This window comes from Molothrus ater, chromosome 3 (genome assembly GCF_012460135.2).
Source record: "Molothrus ater isolate BHLD 08-10-18 breed brown headed cowbird chromosome 3, BPBGC_Mater_1.1, whole genome shotgun sequence".
NCBI classification, from domain to species: Eukaryota; Metazoa; Chordata; class Aves; order Passeriformes; family Icteridae; genus Molothrus; species Molothrus ater.
Window position 1 is genome coordinate 93,885,947 of NC_050480.2, and position 17,446 is coordinate 93,903,392.

The following is a 17,446-nucleotide window of genomic DNA, read 5'->3' on the forward strand; positions in this document are numbered from 1 at the left end:
TAATTTCAGATGCTTCTGTTCTTTATACTGCCACTGTAGCACATGCAAACAGCAATTTAGATGATTTACACATTTAATGAAGATACTTTTTAGTTTCTAATGGATTTCAACAAATTGGATGATAGTACAGAAGAACTGTACCTGGCAGAAATAAAATATAACAAAAGGGGAAAAATTAATAGGAGAACACTGATATTGATGTCAGAGTGCCATATTTTTTGTAGCATTCATAGCATATCTAGATCTTCTATGTACTTGGAAATTATATCTCATTCATGAGAAATGTTATTTCCTTTATGGAATGGAAATTGGAGCATGGTGGGGTTAATTTTATGTGTGAAGCATAAGAAAGAGGTTCATGATCCATGGGTCTCTAGTGTCTTGGTCCAGACTTACTAATAGGGCCAAATGATAAGAGAAGAAAGAGGAAAAGAAATGCTTTTCCTGTTATTGCCCTTTCATTAGTCACTTTTTTCCCCCTCCTAAAGTGCTTCTAACGGATCACAAAATAAGTTCTGGTTACAAAAGGAACATGGCAGCTTGATGGCTAGTTGGATCAGTCTGTGGTTTCTGCTTGCTGCTGGGCTTCAGGCCATGTGAAAAATATTATACAGTTAATGTTGGCTGAGACAAAAACTCTATGACTGGGTGCAGCAAACCCAAACCAGTGGGTTTAGCCATTGTGAGGCATTGCTGAAGCATGTAGAACATATCCCAACATGCAGAGTCATGCACATAACTTGACCCCTTGCCCTGGTGTCTCTGTGCTGACTGGATCATGACACTGTAATTCTCTATGCTGCAGTAACTGCCCCATGGCTTGATAATATCAAGCAAAGCACTCTTTCAGTGTGAAAAGACAAGACAGGGTATCCCAGACCATAATAATTCTGAAAACATCAAGCAGAGTGGAGTTAATACTTCTCAGGGTCTTGCCATGGGAATTTTGCTGGCTGTGGCCCAGACTACAGATAATTAATTATGTCAGTGAAAGGCTCTGGTGGCCTGTTTTCTTCAGGAAAAAAGTGACATCATCCATGGAGCGCTCTGGCAATAAAGCAGAACAAAGCTGTGTGGGCAGGAAATAACAGACAGATGTCTTCTAGTGCTCATTTGATCTGTTTCAAGGCTTGCTGGAAGAAGTAATACATTGCTCAGTGCTGCTTCTCCTCAGCTCTGCAATCTTTAGCAGGGACTTTTTCAAACATAGGAGGCCAAATTAATTTCTGATGTAATTCTTCTGGAGCCACTTCAGAAGATTTATGCAGTGGCTGAGCTAGTCTATCATGTGCCTCTTCTCCAGTATTGATTTTAGAAGAGCTTTCTGAGCTATCACAAGATAAAGCACAATAAAATTAAATACAGTGTAGAGCTCCAAAGGCATCATACAAGGCCAGAAAGTTCTGCATGGTGCGGAGAAGACAGGGCAGTTCTGTTCAATATCCTCAGGGTCATGAGGGGTCATTTGTATTTCTGGATATATATTTCACTTACCTTTTGTACAAAATCAACAATCAACAACGGTCACTTTTCATCACTGAAGTAATCTCTACCTCCAGAGTACATCATGTACCTAGACTTGAATACAGAAAAGTTAAATTCATGCAAGTGAAATTCCCAGTTTCAAGTATTAGGAAATTAGGCTAAGATGAAAGGTGTAAATAAAACTTTGCTGTACATAAAGTCTTCCTTGCAAAACAACCCCGATGTATTCCTGTTGCTGGCACAGCCTTACTTTGACTCGAGTGTGTAGTTGTAGTGCCACAATATTAAAAGATATAAAGCTATTAGAGCATGTCCAAAAGACAGCTGTGAAGATGGTGAAGGGTTTAGAGGGGAAACCATAGAGCAGCTGGAGTCCCTTGGTTTGTTCAGTCTGGAGGAGACTGAGGGGAGATCTCATCACAGTCTGCAACTTCCTCATGAGGGGAAGAGGAGGGGCAGGCACTGATCTCTGCTCTGTGGTGACAGTGACAGGATCCAAGGGAATGGCCTGAAGCTGTGTCAGGGGAGGTTTAGGTTGGATATCAGGAAAAGGTTTTTTCACCCAGAGGGTGGCTGGGCACTGGAACAGGCTCCCCAGGGAAGTGATCACAGCACCAGCCTGACAGAGTTCAAGAAGTGTTTGGACAATGCTCTCAGGCACAGGGTGTGACTCTTGGGGCTGTCCTGTGCAGGGCCAGGATTTGGATTTGATATTCTCTGTGAGCCCCTTCCAACTCAGGACTTCTATGATTCTATGATTTTATGTAATTAGCCAGCATTTTGCATGGCTAGCATCACTGAGTGATGCTAGCTACTTCAGATATCTGGTACAGGAGAAAAAAAATATTTACTCAGTTTTTGCACAAAGATCTTTGTGTGATGCAATATGCAATAGAGCATCTAACCTCCCTGCTTTGAAACATGCATTGTACAATAGAAGGGCTAGAGAGAGCAATCAGGCCTCTAACAAAAGTGTCATTCCAGCTGTCAGGAGTAGTTTTTATTACATTCTGTATACATATTTATAGTATTATGAGACAAAATTAAGAAAATACACTTTCCTTCTAATTATTTTTGTTTCCTCCTAAGATAAGAATGAAGGGAAGTTATTTGTCTTAAACAGGGACTAGTGCATTAGTGTTAGAAAAGATTTTCAGATACAGGTGTTTGAATGCCCCTGCTTGAAGGTAATTTTCTTTCATTAAAATCTTTCATTAAAATATGATATCCACTTTCTGAGGTCTCTAATGGAAGTTTTCAGAAATGAGGCTATTCCTGCCCTGATAGCAGCACATCATGTTCTGGATAGCAGGGAAAGCAGTGTGAGAACATTCTCCTGATCTCCCTCTGGATGCTTTGAGTGTGATGTTTATTAACTCTAGGTGAAATATTTGTAAAGCCTACTGGCATTTAGGAAATCAGTCACTGGTAAGACCCCAACATTACATGGGTAACTGTGACCTTATCTAGTTTCGGATGCTGAAGAGAGCAGCTGTTGTGCTATAAATAACCTGAACTGTGTGCAATGCAAGGAACAACAACACAAGTAGAAGTAAAGGTTCCTGTCTGTGGTTTCATAGTTAATTTTTGTCATTAATCTCTGGCAAGAAAAATACAACTTCATAAATGTTAAACATCTGCTACTTAGTGTACTTCCTTGTGTAGGTATAATAAAGTGTCTTCATAACCAGAAAAGAAATATTCAAAAGCTGGAAATATCAAGTTGCTAAAATATTACATAATTGCATTTCTTGTAAACGCTACTCCTGCTCCTGAATTTTCAAAATTTCTTTCATCTAATTAAGAGGATTGTTGGAATGTAACTGAAATATTGAGATTTCCCTAAAGTAGTTAGATGACTCCAGATGTGGAGCTATGAAGGTAATAGGTACTAGTAACTGATTTTGAGAGATACAAATTATGAATTTACAGGAAGGCTACTTAGGAAAAAAAAATCAGCAGAAGAGTTTAGGACATGTACTGGCAAATGATCTTGAGCTAGGTTTTACACCTAGCTGACAGTGATTTCTTTGACTACATTCAACCCATCTTGAATTCAATTGAATTTTTCTCCCGATTTACTAGATGCCTTATATGAAACGAGTTTGATCAGTTCAGTCCCATTTCCCAGGTGACAAATGGCCTGAGGCAAAAATTCCCCGTTTAGTGGGTGCTGAGTTTTGTCAGCAGGCTCATGGGAGAGGCCAAAGACTGTGGGAATGGGGAGAGAGGGCTGTAGTAAATTGGCAGGGCAGGGCATGAGGAAGAGGCACGTCTGAACGCCTAGCTCATGTAACAGTCTTTCCATTGACCAAGAATCTGGTTGCTAGGCTGCCAGACCCCTTTTACAAGCAGCAGAGTCATGCTATTGTTTCCTAAATGGTTTCAATTTTATGCAGGAACCTCTTTACATCCTTTCTATATCTTTTAAATATTTTACTAGGCATGTAGTAAAGCGAGGTTTGGAACATGGCCCCCTGCTCCGCTCAAGTCGGTGAGCAGAACAAAGTCCTCCTCCTTTATTCTGCCAAAAAGTGAGTGTTTCAGGGTGAGGAGTGGGCTCACATCAGCCTTCCATCTGGGCAAGCAGCAAGCAGTGTGCACTCATGAGAGAAGGGGAGCATTGTCTTGGATTTCTCAGGTAGTAACACAGACCCCATCTCTTTGGTAAGTGCACTCATGAGTGGGGAATAGAGGGGAGGGAAAGGAGAGCAAACAAAACTTTGTGGGACAGCAGTGCTCCACAGCACCTCAGGCCATCCATGGCGTGCTCAGGAACTGAGGTCATCAGTCTTTAGATTTTGGCATCTCCAGTAAGCATAAAACAAGCTTAGACATAGTTCAACTTTGCAGTTCTTCTATCAGCAGGAGCAACAGAAGGTGTTAAATGAGTACATCTTTAATCTGTCTTTATTACTTCTACTGCTTAGAGAATCTGGTACTTGGGACACTTCATTAATGGAAAAGTATCTTTATTTTCAAGAACTCACAACCTTAACAATATAGACAGAAAGGTAGCTCAGTGTTTTCTCTAGGACAACTGAAGTAATGAAAAACTAATAAAAGTAAATTTTTTAAATTCCATATTTCGACTTTAAAGAGCTTTTCTGACTAATTGCAGTCTTCTGGACTTTTGCAAATGAGTTTCATTGTGTTACAAGCTATTGCAATATGCAGTCTTCTCAAGCCTGGATGCTCTTTCTCATCACAGCACCAACAAAACAAAACAAAAGCAGGACTTGAGAGATGATTTTCCTGTGCCAAACAACATGTTCCTTCTACCAAAACAGCTAAAAACTGTTCTGTGGGATTTATACGCAACTTTACTTGCAGTTTAAAATATCTTCCTTGGGTTTGTCTCCTAGCTTATGATTTTCACAAAACAGGATTGTGCTTTGGGGCAAGAGAGGCACCAGCAGTAGATGTCCATCAGTAGAAAGAGCTTGCCAGAAAACTCCCTCTTCTTAGCCAGGGACCCCCCACTTTGAGCCTCTTGTGCTCAAAGGTATGCTACTTCAAAATTCACAGGTATGGATTTTGAAGTAGCCCCAGCACTCCTCTGCAGGATTATTCTGACTTGTTTTCTGAAAATGGTCTGTTTCCTGCAGATCACTGTACATTGGAAGAAAATACCTCTATCTGACCTCTCTTCTAGTTGTTTCAGGGGAAAATTGGTCATCTGGAGAAATATGAAATCACAAGATACACAGGCATGCTGTTTCAGCTCCTTCCCTCTGTATCATCCTGAGGAGTTTCAGAGAGACTAACTGGAATTCACAAACCCCGAGGCTGATGGATGTTGCCTGGATGTCTCTCTGACCTAGGTTAGCCACCCTTCAGAATCTCCCCGTGATGGAGCTTGTTTCTGACCAAATAAAAGCAAATTTGTCTCCTGTTTATTATTAGCATTAGGTTCCCTTTTTAGTCCAATGCTTCCTAGCAACCTGTGTGTCTGTTTGTAATTTGTTTTTCACAAGCTGTTATCACAACTGTAACAAAGTCCTTGGTGAATTAACTGATACCCTTGGAAAGATAAGGATAGGAGAAATGGCTGAGCCCAGAAAAGGCAAAAGGCAGCCTGCCCCATTAATGCCACCCAAATCTGAGGGGCAGCAGAGTGTGGGGTACCCAAGAAGGGTACAGGACAGGGCATGGTGCCACCCAGCCTGATTCTGGGCTAGGTACCCTCCCATGGGCTGCAGCAAGGGCGGTTCAGTGCTGACTGTCCTGCCCTGCTCCCTTGGAGCCAGGCACGTCACTGCTTCCCTTTAAAGATGAAGCAATGAATGGGTTTTTTTCTTCAAAGTTCTGAGCTGAGCTTGGGCACCTATCTTCCTTCTTGGGGTGTCAGTTCCTCCATTCACCATTATCCATTTCCCTGGCTTGACTCCCTCTGGCTTTTGGGGGACCCAAACCTGCAGCATCCAGAAGCCTTTTTCAGTTAGCAGGGACTCTTAGCTGTTTCAGGAACTCTTATTCCTACTCCCTTGTGCTAAAGTTGCTCCATTTTAACAGTGAGTGATGACAGACTAATGAGGCCTGAAGGAAAATCAGGCAGTGCACAACTGAAGAGGGGCTGGGGCACTTGCTGGGCAGAGCAGCTGCCTGCACAGCTATTTCTGTATCAAATAACCACTGCAGGGAATGGAGTCCAGCTTTTTGCTCTGCTTATTCACAGTGTTAAATCCTCAATCCTGAACTATCTCTGTCTGCTCTGCCCAGCCCTGCCAGTGTTTAATTATGCCATCCAGGGCCCAACAGCTCCAACGTGAGAGAATGAACTCATCCTCCTCCCCTCCCAAACAGGGTCTGAGGTGTGCCTGTCCCTGAGGAAAGGGCTGTGTGGGGCATGAAGCTTTGTGTGCTCAGAATCAAAACAAAACAATGTTTCAACATGATTGGTTGTGTCCCTCGGTGCAGAGGGTAGAAGGGAGTTGCTCCCCCATCCCCATCCCTCTGTGTGGGTGCTCCCTTTGCACAGTGCTCTCCCTGAGCATGCCTGTGGCACAGGGTCCCTGCTGGGAAGCACACAGCAGGACACCAAATTAGTTCATTGGGACAGGGTGAACCTCATGGCCTCAGAACTGCCTCTTCCTAAAAGGGCTGAAGACAACGCATCATAAAATCTGGACATTTAGGAATCCCTCCATACTCCCATGCTATCCTACTGGACTTTTTAAAGGCTTTTTCTTCAATATAGAAGCATTGGCCTCCTCATGGTGATGAAGACACTAAGACATCTGTTATTTCTACAGGGATAGAGAAAAGTAATACATTCACAAAGCTCTCAAGAACCTGCCTAAAATAACACTTTTCCTGTATTGAGAATGGCACAGTCTTAGGATGTGATGTAGTGAGGTGTACATGCTCTTCTGCCTTTCTTTGGGACTAGCTCACATAATTCACTTGGTTGTAACATCCATGAGTGATGAACCTTTCCTGCTCTCATTTTGGAATAAGATTAATACCATTCCAATTTGCATTTTGTACCTTGCAGACAAGTGCAAATATTTTACTTCAGGTTACAAAATGTTATGCATAATGTTACATATATTGGGCTAGTTCTTAATTAGATGGCATGATCTTTTGCCTGAAGTTCATTACTTATTTTCATGACAGACTGTTTTAAATAAAAAAAAATAAATTAAAGGATCTTTGCCATTTCCCAAAATTATTTTCTTGCTCATTTTAAAATCAAGTAATTTTGTTGAGCTGTGGTGCCTCTGTGGTTCTGGGTAAAGATTTAAGATTTGCTACAGGGATGAACTGAATGCTGTTATGAACAGCATGGAAAAGCATGAAGAGTTGGTCAGTTCATAAATCTTAAAATAGTTATTGCTTACATAGGGGCAGGATTTGTAAAGAATTTTTTCCTAAAATGTCTGAACCTTTCCTTAGTGCTTAATTTACTTCCCAAGCTCACATGCGTTGTCAGAAAGGCAGGCAAGAGAAAAATGCCCATACTCTTCTACTCCCCCATCCATTTGCACTTGTGGGAAAGATGTTCTCTAGGGAAATCCAGGAGCTCCCTTTTGCCCACCAAAAACCTGTAGGTTTTACAGTCCCTCCCTGGACTATGGCCTCATAAACATCATAAACATGCCTTGAAAGACAAGCAGGTGCCCTGCTCCCATTTTACTGATGGCTAAACAGGTGTTGGCAAGTATCATTAAAAGCAGAGCCCTGGCTTAAGTGTTTGTCCACAGCACAGCCCTTAAGTGCTGGTTGTTCATAGCCAGGTGGCCCTGCAGAGCTGTCTGGTCATGCCCAGATGTTTGCTCATGCTGCTGGAACTGGGAGCTTCCACCGGGGCAGGGAGCTCCAGGCTGCCCTTGGCCGCAGGTGCACCCCTGCTCCCAGCCCCTGCTCCAGCAGCACAGCCATCCTCCATGGCTGGGAGGATTTGCTCAGACTTCCCACGTCTCATTAGCTGGGGTCTGCAAGGTCTAGGGTTTTGTTTAAAAAAAAAAGAAAAAATGAAAAATTATTTTAAAGGTTACTTGAAAAGAGTATTTAGTCACAAATTCAGTTAGGGAGTGACTAGGAGTAACTGTCAGAGAAATATTAGTTCAGCTCACTTGTGCTGCTTGTTCTCCTCATTTTCTTATCCCTTCAGGGAACACCACAGGCAACAACTAAGATCCAGTGTATGAAGAATAATGATGTTCTCTGGCTATAGTTGCAACTCAGATAAAAATTCATAGCATTCAAATGTAATGTCATGCAGGAACAGAATAATTCATCCCTTAAAGTACAATATTTGTATTGGACTGATCATGTTTAATCTGAGATCTCCCAACATTTTTATATTTGCATTGACAGACTGTCATTTTTCTAATTATTTTATTTTTGTGTATGCAGTCTGTACATATGAAATGCCCCTATTTTCCCCATGTTCCCTCTTGGTTAAGAGGTTGACTCATGACAGTGATTTGCAATATTACAGGCAAGGGAGGATGTGATCCACATGCTGAAGACAGAGAAAACCAAACCTGAAGTTTTAGAAGCTCATTATGGGTCTGCAACTCCAGAGAACGTGCTTCGGGTGCTGCACAGGGATGCCATCCTTGCCCAAGAAAAGTCTGTAGGGGAAGACGTCTACGAGAAACCAATTTCAGAGGTAACAACTTCTTGCTTGACAACATTATGTATGTGCAGGGGGAAGCCTAACCAGAAGTGAGACTCCATATATTTTGGATGTATGCAAATCATGCAAGAGGATAACACAGAATTTGTACGCTGAAAATAAAATCTTGTTCACTCATATGCAGAATAATTTGTAAGCGAAGTCACTGGATTTGAACACAAACCACAAAGAGGTTGTGTGCTTCCAAGAGCTGGTGCTGATAAGCAAGACCAAAATCTTTGGGTGCTAAATTTCTAGTTTTTTAATTCCTTTCAATTATAGGCTTCAACCTCTACTGCTCACAGCACTGGTAACTACTCCTTGATTTTCTTGGCATACTAGAACACTATCATGAGGGTAGTTAAGAAAAGAAGACCTTTGGAGATTGACTTTGACCATATTTATGGGATCATAAATCCATATTCATTTTACATCACTTAAACTCTAGGACTGCAAAGTCAGTTCAGCCCCTAAAGCAGACTTATAGCACTCCTTGCTTTAAAATTTAAGCAATAAATGAATGTCAAGTAGACCTGAGAATTAGAGTAGACCTGAGAATGTCTGAGGCCAGAGTGAATGCCAAAATAAACAGCCATTGCTCCTGTTCATAGTTTCATAACAGTCCAGGTCATGGGGAAGGAGCATGCAACAACATAGTTCATCCAATTAGAACATTTAATTTGTTCACCAGGAGTTGTGTCTACCATGGGATATTTCTGTACTGTGTATTCTCATTGAAGCATCTCTTGGAATTTTTGGGATGTTAGTAAATAAGGAAATCAAACCATAGTATCTGGGAGCATACATAAAATCCTTTCAAACAAGATTAAAAGAGTTTAGCAAGGTTTTTTTCCAAAGAAGCTGAAAATTTGACAGGGACCTCAATGTAAAACTTTTGTCATGTACAGATTCACAAGGCTTACATTGAAATAAAGTAGAAAAACTAAGTGCAAAAATCTACTCTGAAAAGCTGAATCCAACCTGGCTCTTTTATAAAATGCAATGATTTTTTCAATTTGACTGCTATGGTCAGCTTCTGGAGAGCAAGCTGTCATGGTCCTCTTGCTCTCTTATTTCCCTCAGCTTACTGAGATATGATGTGAAACAACAGCAGCCCAGGGCAGCTGGGGCTGAGGAAGATGTGATTCTCACAGGGCAAGGGTTGGGAGTGGGCAGAGCAACCAGACAAGCACCAAGGCTGAGGGCTGCTTTGGCAGGGAGGAGGCTGGAGTTGGTCATCTACACCCAAGAAATAGCAAAAGGAGCAACATGAATAGCCATGGTGGATTTGGAGTGCTCTGGCAAGTTTTTAGACACACCTTCCTGTTTTTTTTTTTTTCCTTGTTTGTTTGAATAATAGTTGGCATATTAAATTAATAAAAAATGCAGAGGACAAAAAGGGTAAAAGGTTGTGAATAAATAAAGAGAATTTCTGTCAAAAAACAGGCTGAGGGGAAATTCCTAAGGCTTATATTTAATTGTATTTGGTAATGTAAAACTGAATCTGAGCAGAATCTAAATAATTTGGGTCTTTTATCTCAGCAGAGTTACAGGTGTGTTAAAGATGTGTAACTCAAGTTTCAGCCTCCAAATTACACTTTATGCTCTTCGTGCAAGTGTCAGTCCCCATACAGGTGTGTGAATCAGGTTCCCAGGCTCTGAGTTCTGAGTTACAGCTTTTTCCCAGTGAAATGAAGAAAGCGTGCACAGCACCTCACCACAGGAGAAATACAGCACTGCAACAATATTATTTGTTACCCTAAAGCTAAGTAAAATCCTGTCCTTTCTGCATCTGAAAACTGTGCAAATGTTTATTGCTAATATGTCATCCAAATAAATCATTACTTTCACAGGGCAGTTATTCTTATTTCTAGTCACTGCTTTATGTAAAACCCAAGACATATAATTATGGGACTTGCATTTACCAAACACAACATTGTTGGTCAATAAATCAGATGAAGTAAGCAAGGAGACCTTTAAAACAGTCTGTTCTCCTTTCCTACAATCCAGCTGGACAGACTTGAAGAAAAGCAGAAGGAGACGTACCGGCGCATGCTGGAGCAGCTCCTGCTGGCAGAGAAGTGCCATCGTCGCACCGTCTACGAGCTAGAGAATGAGAAACATAAACACACAGATTACATGAACAAGAGTGATGACTTTACCAACCTCTTGGAACAGGAGCGGGAGAGGTGAGTAAAAGACCAACCCCAGTGTACCAGTGCTTGTCCCTTCAGCAGTGACACGGCCAGGAATTTTCTGTGTTTAAATGACACTAAACTTTTGCGTAAAACATCTGTAAATGTTGGTCCACTCCTGTCATTTGTATACATGTTACTGTGCAAGTCTGGAGCTGGAAGAATACCACTGAATGTTCCTGTAGTGTGAGCTTGACTTAAGAAACAAATTTGATTTAGTCATGGCCATTTTGGGTTCACCTCCAGGTAGCTTTTGATCAGATGTTATTTGTGTTGGCTAAGTTTGGGACTGGCTTGCTTAGCTAAGTGCTGAGTTTGTGAAGGACAGAGCACTGTTGTCACAGCAGGAGGGCAGGGAAAAGAAAACCACAACGCACATTAGGAGACTGGCACACAAGTGGTGGGACTCTGCCCTGCCCTTTGTGTTTAGGCTTGCAAAGTCACAAACCATTTGTATTCTTTTTCGTATTCTGAAGACACATGCCTCAAGCAAGTTATCTGGAAGAAAATATTATTGTGCATTACAAAATGTGCCCAGCCTGTGATGGACTATCTGCAGTGTTTATCTCACAGTCCCATACACCCCACAATTCTTTTTTTTGCGTGTTTATCCTGCTTGTTGGATGAGTAATTTGTTCTCTGTGTCTCTAAGAAAAGAAAGATCACCTACCTTAGCTGAAGACTGAGCATTCAGTAACAGCCTGTTTTTCAATATGAAATTTTTTGCTTATACCAAACTGCTTGAAATCAATCCATGTTGTGTTTCTTTTTGTGTTTTGCTTTTTTTTTTTAAGGCTCTAAGAAAAATACTTAAGCCAAGTTCAAAGAAGAAATGCTTTTGAGGAAACCACAGGCTTGTGGCAGACATTTGCAAAAAGCTAGGAGCAAAACTGTTTAGTGTATTTCCTGAACTCAGTTCAGTGCCAACTTTGAGTAGGTGGCACATGAGCTACAGTGACCATATTTCCTGCTTTAATAGGGTTTGGTTTTGTTCTGTCTTTCCTGGGCTGATTGGCAAACTTTAAAGAACAAAAATGCTTTTGCATCTTAGCAAATTGATTCTCACAGTAGAAAAGGAAAAATGTAAAAAATAAATATGTTTTAAGAAATAAAAGATGTTGTATTTTCAAGTAAGGAGCAACTTCACATCTGATTCTCAAAGACATTTTGTCTCTATACTGAATATCCATGTATATGTGGACACATAAAATGTGTGGACACAAAAGTGGTATTAAAATACCATTTACATTTGTCCTTACATTTTAATATTCACATTAATTTGACAATTGTTGCTTTCTTATTATTCCCTCACAATGTGTGAAAGCTACTAAATAGTCTACAATTATGACCTGGTTGAATTGACTTCCTTTAATGAAGTGATTAAAGAGCTTTTTGTCTAGCCACTAAGATATCATGTCCCACATCTGTGGGCATCTCTCTTACCCTTCCTGCTCTCTCAAACTTCAAGTTTTCTACATTCTACAATTTTTGGAAAAACGGCAATAAGAAAAGGAAAATTTGAATTTTAATTTCTCTTGGAAGCAGATCTTTAAGAGCAACTAAATCCACTGGCTTTATTCACCAGTGCCTCTGTACTGGTGGCTGCAGGGGAATAATTGCAGTGCTGAAGCCCTTTTGATTTATGTTGAGTAACACAAGAAATCTGATGTTTGCTATTTAATCCACTTTGTTTGTCTATGACACTAATTTGTTTCAAGATAGTAGTGGCCAAGCAGAGAGAACATGAAATGCAGCTAAACATAGAAAACCAAGATGCATGTACCTCCCTCTTCAGGTTCCTCCTCTCAGATCACTTGCAGAGCAGATTGGCAAAATCAGGATGGGCTTACTTGTTAAGCATAAAGTCTTAAACAATCTCAATTTCTTACCTTTGTTTTCTCAGTGCACATGAAACTGAGGCTGCACCCACATCTTTGTAGATATTAAAAACTAGAAGTAGTATTGTTTGAGGCTATATTCACAAAGAGAGGGTGATAGGATGACTTCTAGGAAAGCCCCAAAGTGGCAATAGATTTTGTCAAAAAGAAAGCTTGAAGTGGAAAAATTAAGTTGCAACAGATTAAAGCATACAAAAATCTCATACTCAGTCTACATATTGGGACAGAGAACTGACCTGCCCAAAGGCATTTTTTAAGGCCCTGCATAGGCATTCTTGTTTTATAAGTACCACTATACATATAATTCATTTTACTGTGGTACTTTGAGGGTTATTTTATTAAGAGCTGAACAGACTTGTAGTCTCCATGAAAACGAAAAGGGACACAGAGTTGAACTTTGCCCATCAGCCCCTCTGCTGCACTCGCAGTTATAATGTTAATGAGACAGGGTGAGCCAGAGGAAGAACAGTGCTGCAGGATGGCCATCTCACAGCAGTCTGCTACAATGAGAGAAGTAATAATTTCTACACTGGCTCTAAGTAATTTCAGCAGTTTCTTTCCTCACAGCATTTTATCAATCTTCCCTAACCATTGTTGTCTACATCAACTTTCACAGGCCACATCTGCTTTTGCTGTCTTGTGAAAAAGTTTGAACAAAGCAAAAAGAAAGAGATATACCTCAGTTCTAACATATGTCTAACACTCTCTTAATGTATTTACTTTGGAACATTTTTTACATGTGCTTTCATACATTATCTCTAATCCATCTACAACAACATGCTATGAAAGCAAACAGTTCCTATGAGTGACTAATTATTAGGACAGCCTCATACAGGAAGGAAGTAACAGGAAAACATGATTTCTCAAAAATAATGATGCGTGAAAAATATGAAAAAGACAAAATTGTGCACTGGGATATTCAAAATGTAGACAGCTGGGGATGTGGGGGTAAATGGAGAAGGCTGAAGGGCCTCACTTTTGCTGTTGGCTCTGCAAGACTAGGTGCAACTGACCTGAAGAAAGATTGTGGAAAAGGTTTGCATGTTACAGGAAAAGAGTAGTGATGACCATTTGCCAGGTGGAGAAGAAAGAAATCTGGTCATTTTAGTGAGGGCGCTTCTACAGGCATGGTGGCTGAAGTGTTTTGCAAATTTCCATATAGTATGCTATAATAGTATCTAATGATGTTTGAAAGTTATGGAGGGTATTTTCTATTTTTCTGTGCTATCAAATTTCCCTCTTCAACGCTTGCCCACCTCAGCTGCTGTTTCTCTAACATCAGGTTGTGCTTGGGTATCTCTGACTCTGGAGAATGCAGAACAGACATCTTCCTGGAGCCTCCTGAGGAGGCTGAGGAATAGGGAGAAGAGCTGAGGCCCCCAGGCCCCCTCAAAGACTTGGATGAAAGATGGTGGTGTAAGGAGTCTCTGGTCTGAGAGGTGGAGAACGAAGGGTCTGGTCTGAACTGCATTGGTGCTGTGGCTTGCAGTGGGCACTTGGAGAGCAGCAGAGCAGGCATCAGCAGCCCCAGGGATAAAATTAGTCTTCCCATCACAGGCACCCTCCTGAACTTCAGCTGTGCTTTGGGGAGGGAGCTGGTGGCATGACTTTGGGCTGAGCTGGGCACAGCTAAACCAGCTATTAGTACTTCATGACCCCAAAAATTCTTGTATAAAGCAGGCTTAACATGAAATGGTACTTGGCTGTTCTCTGTGCTGCCTAGTCCCAGCCTTCCTGCCTTCCCTTTTAGGGAACTGGGGGCAGGGCTGGGGGGAAATCTTTAGTTTATCAAATATAAACTTTTTCATTTGATCAGCAGGGCTTTTTTTTCTGGTCGAAAAGGCTAGAGATCTTTGCAATCTCAGCATTTCTTTGATGTTTTGATTGACCTAGGAGATGAGGTTTAAAATGCTGACATTTTCAGAGGTGCTAATGTCCAAAAATTTTTTCTAGTGCCCTTCTTTTAATCCTGTCAGCTGACAGCACATTTTGCTCATATTAAAAGCACTGGAAAGCTCCCATTGATTTTAAAGGTTCAGAAAGAGGCTTGAGGTGAAGACCACTGAGCCAGTCCTGCCATCCAGGATGGATTGAAGAAATAGTCTGAAAGCCTGCAAAAAGGAAGAGCAGGGAATTTCTTTTATATGGATGAGAAGTGGGTTGCCAAACAGAGTGTGTGATGTGGCAGAAAGGCTCTGTTGGAGCTCTGTTATGGGGGATCCATCCGTGTGACTGCTTTGTGAGTCATTTGATCATTTCCAGCACAATCCCTGAGCCTGCTGAGACTCTGTCACCCCACCACATGGTGATCAGGAAATGTACACCCAGTATCTCAGTGTTGGCTGTGCTAAAGGATAGATATATTTTATTGTAAGGCTGAATACTTTATTGTATTCACTGAAGTGATGAGGATTTAATATTGGTTCTTGCTTTCCTCAGTGCTTCAAATTATTCTTTACAAGCACTGTGAGTGTTCTCAGTGCACTGAAGCATGTCACATTTTCCTCAAAGGCAAGGCTGAGGATTCAGTCTGTACTTCCTAAGCATTGCCCTGCTAAATCTGGTTTTAGTTAAACCCTCTTTTTGAAGTACATGGCCATAATTAGATCTGCCTAGAGGAGACAGCAAGACTGTGACCCCAGCTCTTTCCTCCACAAAGTTCCCTTTCAGTCTTCACGTAAAATTGTCTCCTCTTTGCCTTCCCCACTGCAGCACCCCCAGCAAGGAATGCACTGGCAAGGCCCTCGGAGGTCTGTGATAATACATTCCTCTGGACTTCAGTCATGCTGGCACCGAGATGCTCTTGGCTGCTCTGCTGGTGATGTAATTCTGGGCCCACATCACCTGCAAAGGAAACTGATCTGTGAGCAATAAAGCACACAGCCCTCTTGAAACAAAAATGGGAGTGTTGATGTTAACAAGTTTACAAACTCCCTTTTCTCCCCTTTTTGCATTTCTGCTTTTAGTACCAAGGCTTCCCTTCTCCCTTTTCCCACGAGACGGCAGCACCAAGCCTTTCATTGGGAAGTGTTTGCCTTTCTGCCCCCTGTATTTCATGGATCCAAGCAAGTGTAAAGGCTGGAGTGTGATATAGATTGGGGATTTTGTGTGTGTTGCCTTTCCAGTTTGTGTTTTCCCTCAATTTTTATGAAGACAGTAAAATAAAGGAGCTGGCGGGAAGACAGCAGGGCAGAGTATCCAGAGTATCCATCAGTCAATTACTTGTTTAGAGAACAATCAAGCCAAGAAAATGAAGTGTTCAGGACTAATACATTTCTGTGATTTATCACCATAAAGCCAAATTCTGTGGTAAGAATAGGCCCATACAGAAGAATTGGGGTGAGGTATAAGATCCAAACCTGTAACACAGATTTTGGCCTGTAACTGTAATCTGTTGGTGATTCCTCTAAAGTCTGGAAATTAGGTGACTTTACAGAAATATTTTTGCTATCTTCTTCGCCCCCTCAAGAGTTTTTAGCCATATTTGTACTCTGGCTTTTTTTTTCTCCTATGGAGATTGTTTCTATGTCCTGGTTTCCAAATTGTGACCAAAAAAAAAGGAAAAGCCATCCCAAAGGGACTTCACCATTGCCTACAGCAGTTACTCATTTTACTGCACATTACTGGCCTTACTAGAGCACTGAGTCACTCTGTCTACTTTTCAGTAAGTGCATCTCTAAACTTTGAATATTATAATGTAGAAGACAAGAGCAGCATTGCATTTTTGTTCTTTTCAGGCTGGCATGCTATCAGTATGGTTTGAAAAAGCTGGTTATTTTCTGTCAATATAATATATTCACAGGGTCACAGATCAGAAATTCTGGGGTAGTCTATTAAAAGAAATTAATTAAAACCTGGAAAATACAAATACAATCTCTGCACAGTTAAGTAAGTCTGAAGGCAGTCCGTTTTGCAGGTCCTGTTTTACAGCTCTAGCTGACTGCAAGGCAGAGATGACTAAAAGTTTATGTTTTAACTAATGAATCTGGTCCCAGCTTCCAACAAAATGGTTCCAAAGGTAATTTGAAAACGAGAGAACAAACAGTTACATCTGACTGTGGAGAAACAATATGAAAGTATTGCAAGTCTTACACAATGTGAGCTGGGACTAATCCAAATCCATCTCTTTACACTTGGATAGTCCTCAAAACTGTCCAGTCTTTCAGTCACTTCTGGGATTATATAAAATGGCATCATGTGTTGTTTCAGCTACTTTTCCAAAATTTTTTCTAAGTAGGCATCAGCTTCACAGCCCTTGAGAGAGAATTATTATACAAAACTATATGTACTTCATTATTCCTAGCAAGTTTGCTTGCTAAAATCATCAATTCAAATGCTCCCAGGGTCAGACAGGGGGAAAAAATTACTTCATTCAAAATCCACTCACGAACTCAAACTCTGTCCAGGGTGCAATAGGTAACAATTTGAACATTTAGGAGGCCTTTGGCATGTTTCAGAGTTATTATACTACTGAAATAAATATCAGTTCGCAGCTCTACTGAGGCCATCTTTTTAAGTTGTCATTTTTTAGGCAAAGAAAACAAGAATTGAATCAGGGTCATGTAGGGAAAATTGCTTCCTCATTCAGAGAGATTAGAAACAGGTTTCAGTTGAAATGCCAGGTTTCAGTGAATTTCTAAAAAATTTAAATAGATACCCCTTATTTACAAGTATAAATATATAATGGGCAATCGAGCTTGAACATGTTGGATATTTGCTTTATGTTTAAATGCAAGTTTACC

The 17,446-nt window shown here is 40.9% G+C and overlaps 1 protein-coding gene across 3 annotated transcripts in view; it reads left to right on the forward strand.

The window, feature by feature from the left end:
* The window catches only part of FILIP1 (filamin A interacting protein 1), a 102,139-nt gene that overhangs the window by 51,136 nt on the left and 33,557 nt on the right, over positions 1 to 17,446 (forward strand). For all 3 annotated transcript variants that reach the window (XM_036380982.1, XM_036380981.2, XM_036380983.2), the window contains 2 exons: positions 8,432 to 8,605; positions 10,622 to 10,800. In XM_036380982.1, coding sequence (XP_036236875.1) covers positions 8,432 to 8,605; positions 10,622 to 10,800 — 353 coding nt within the window. The remainder of the gene's footprint in view (positions 1 to 8,431; positions 8,606 to 10,621; positions 10,801 to 17,446) is intronic.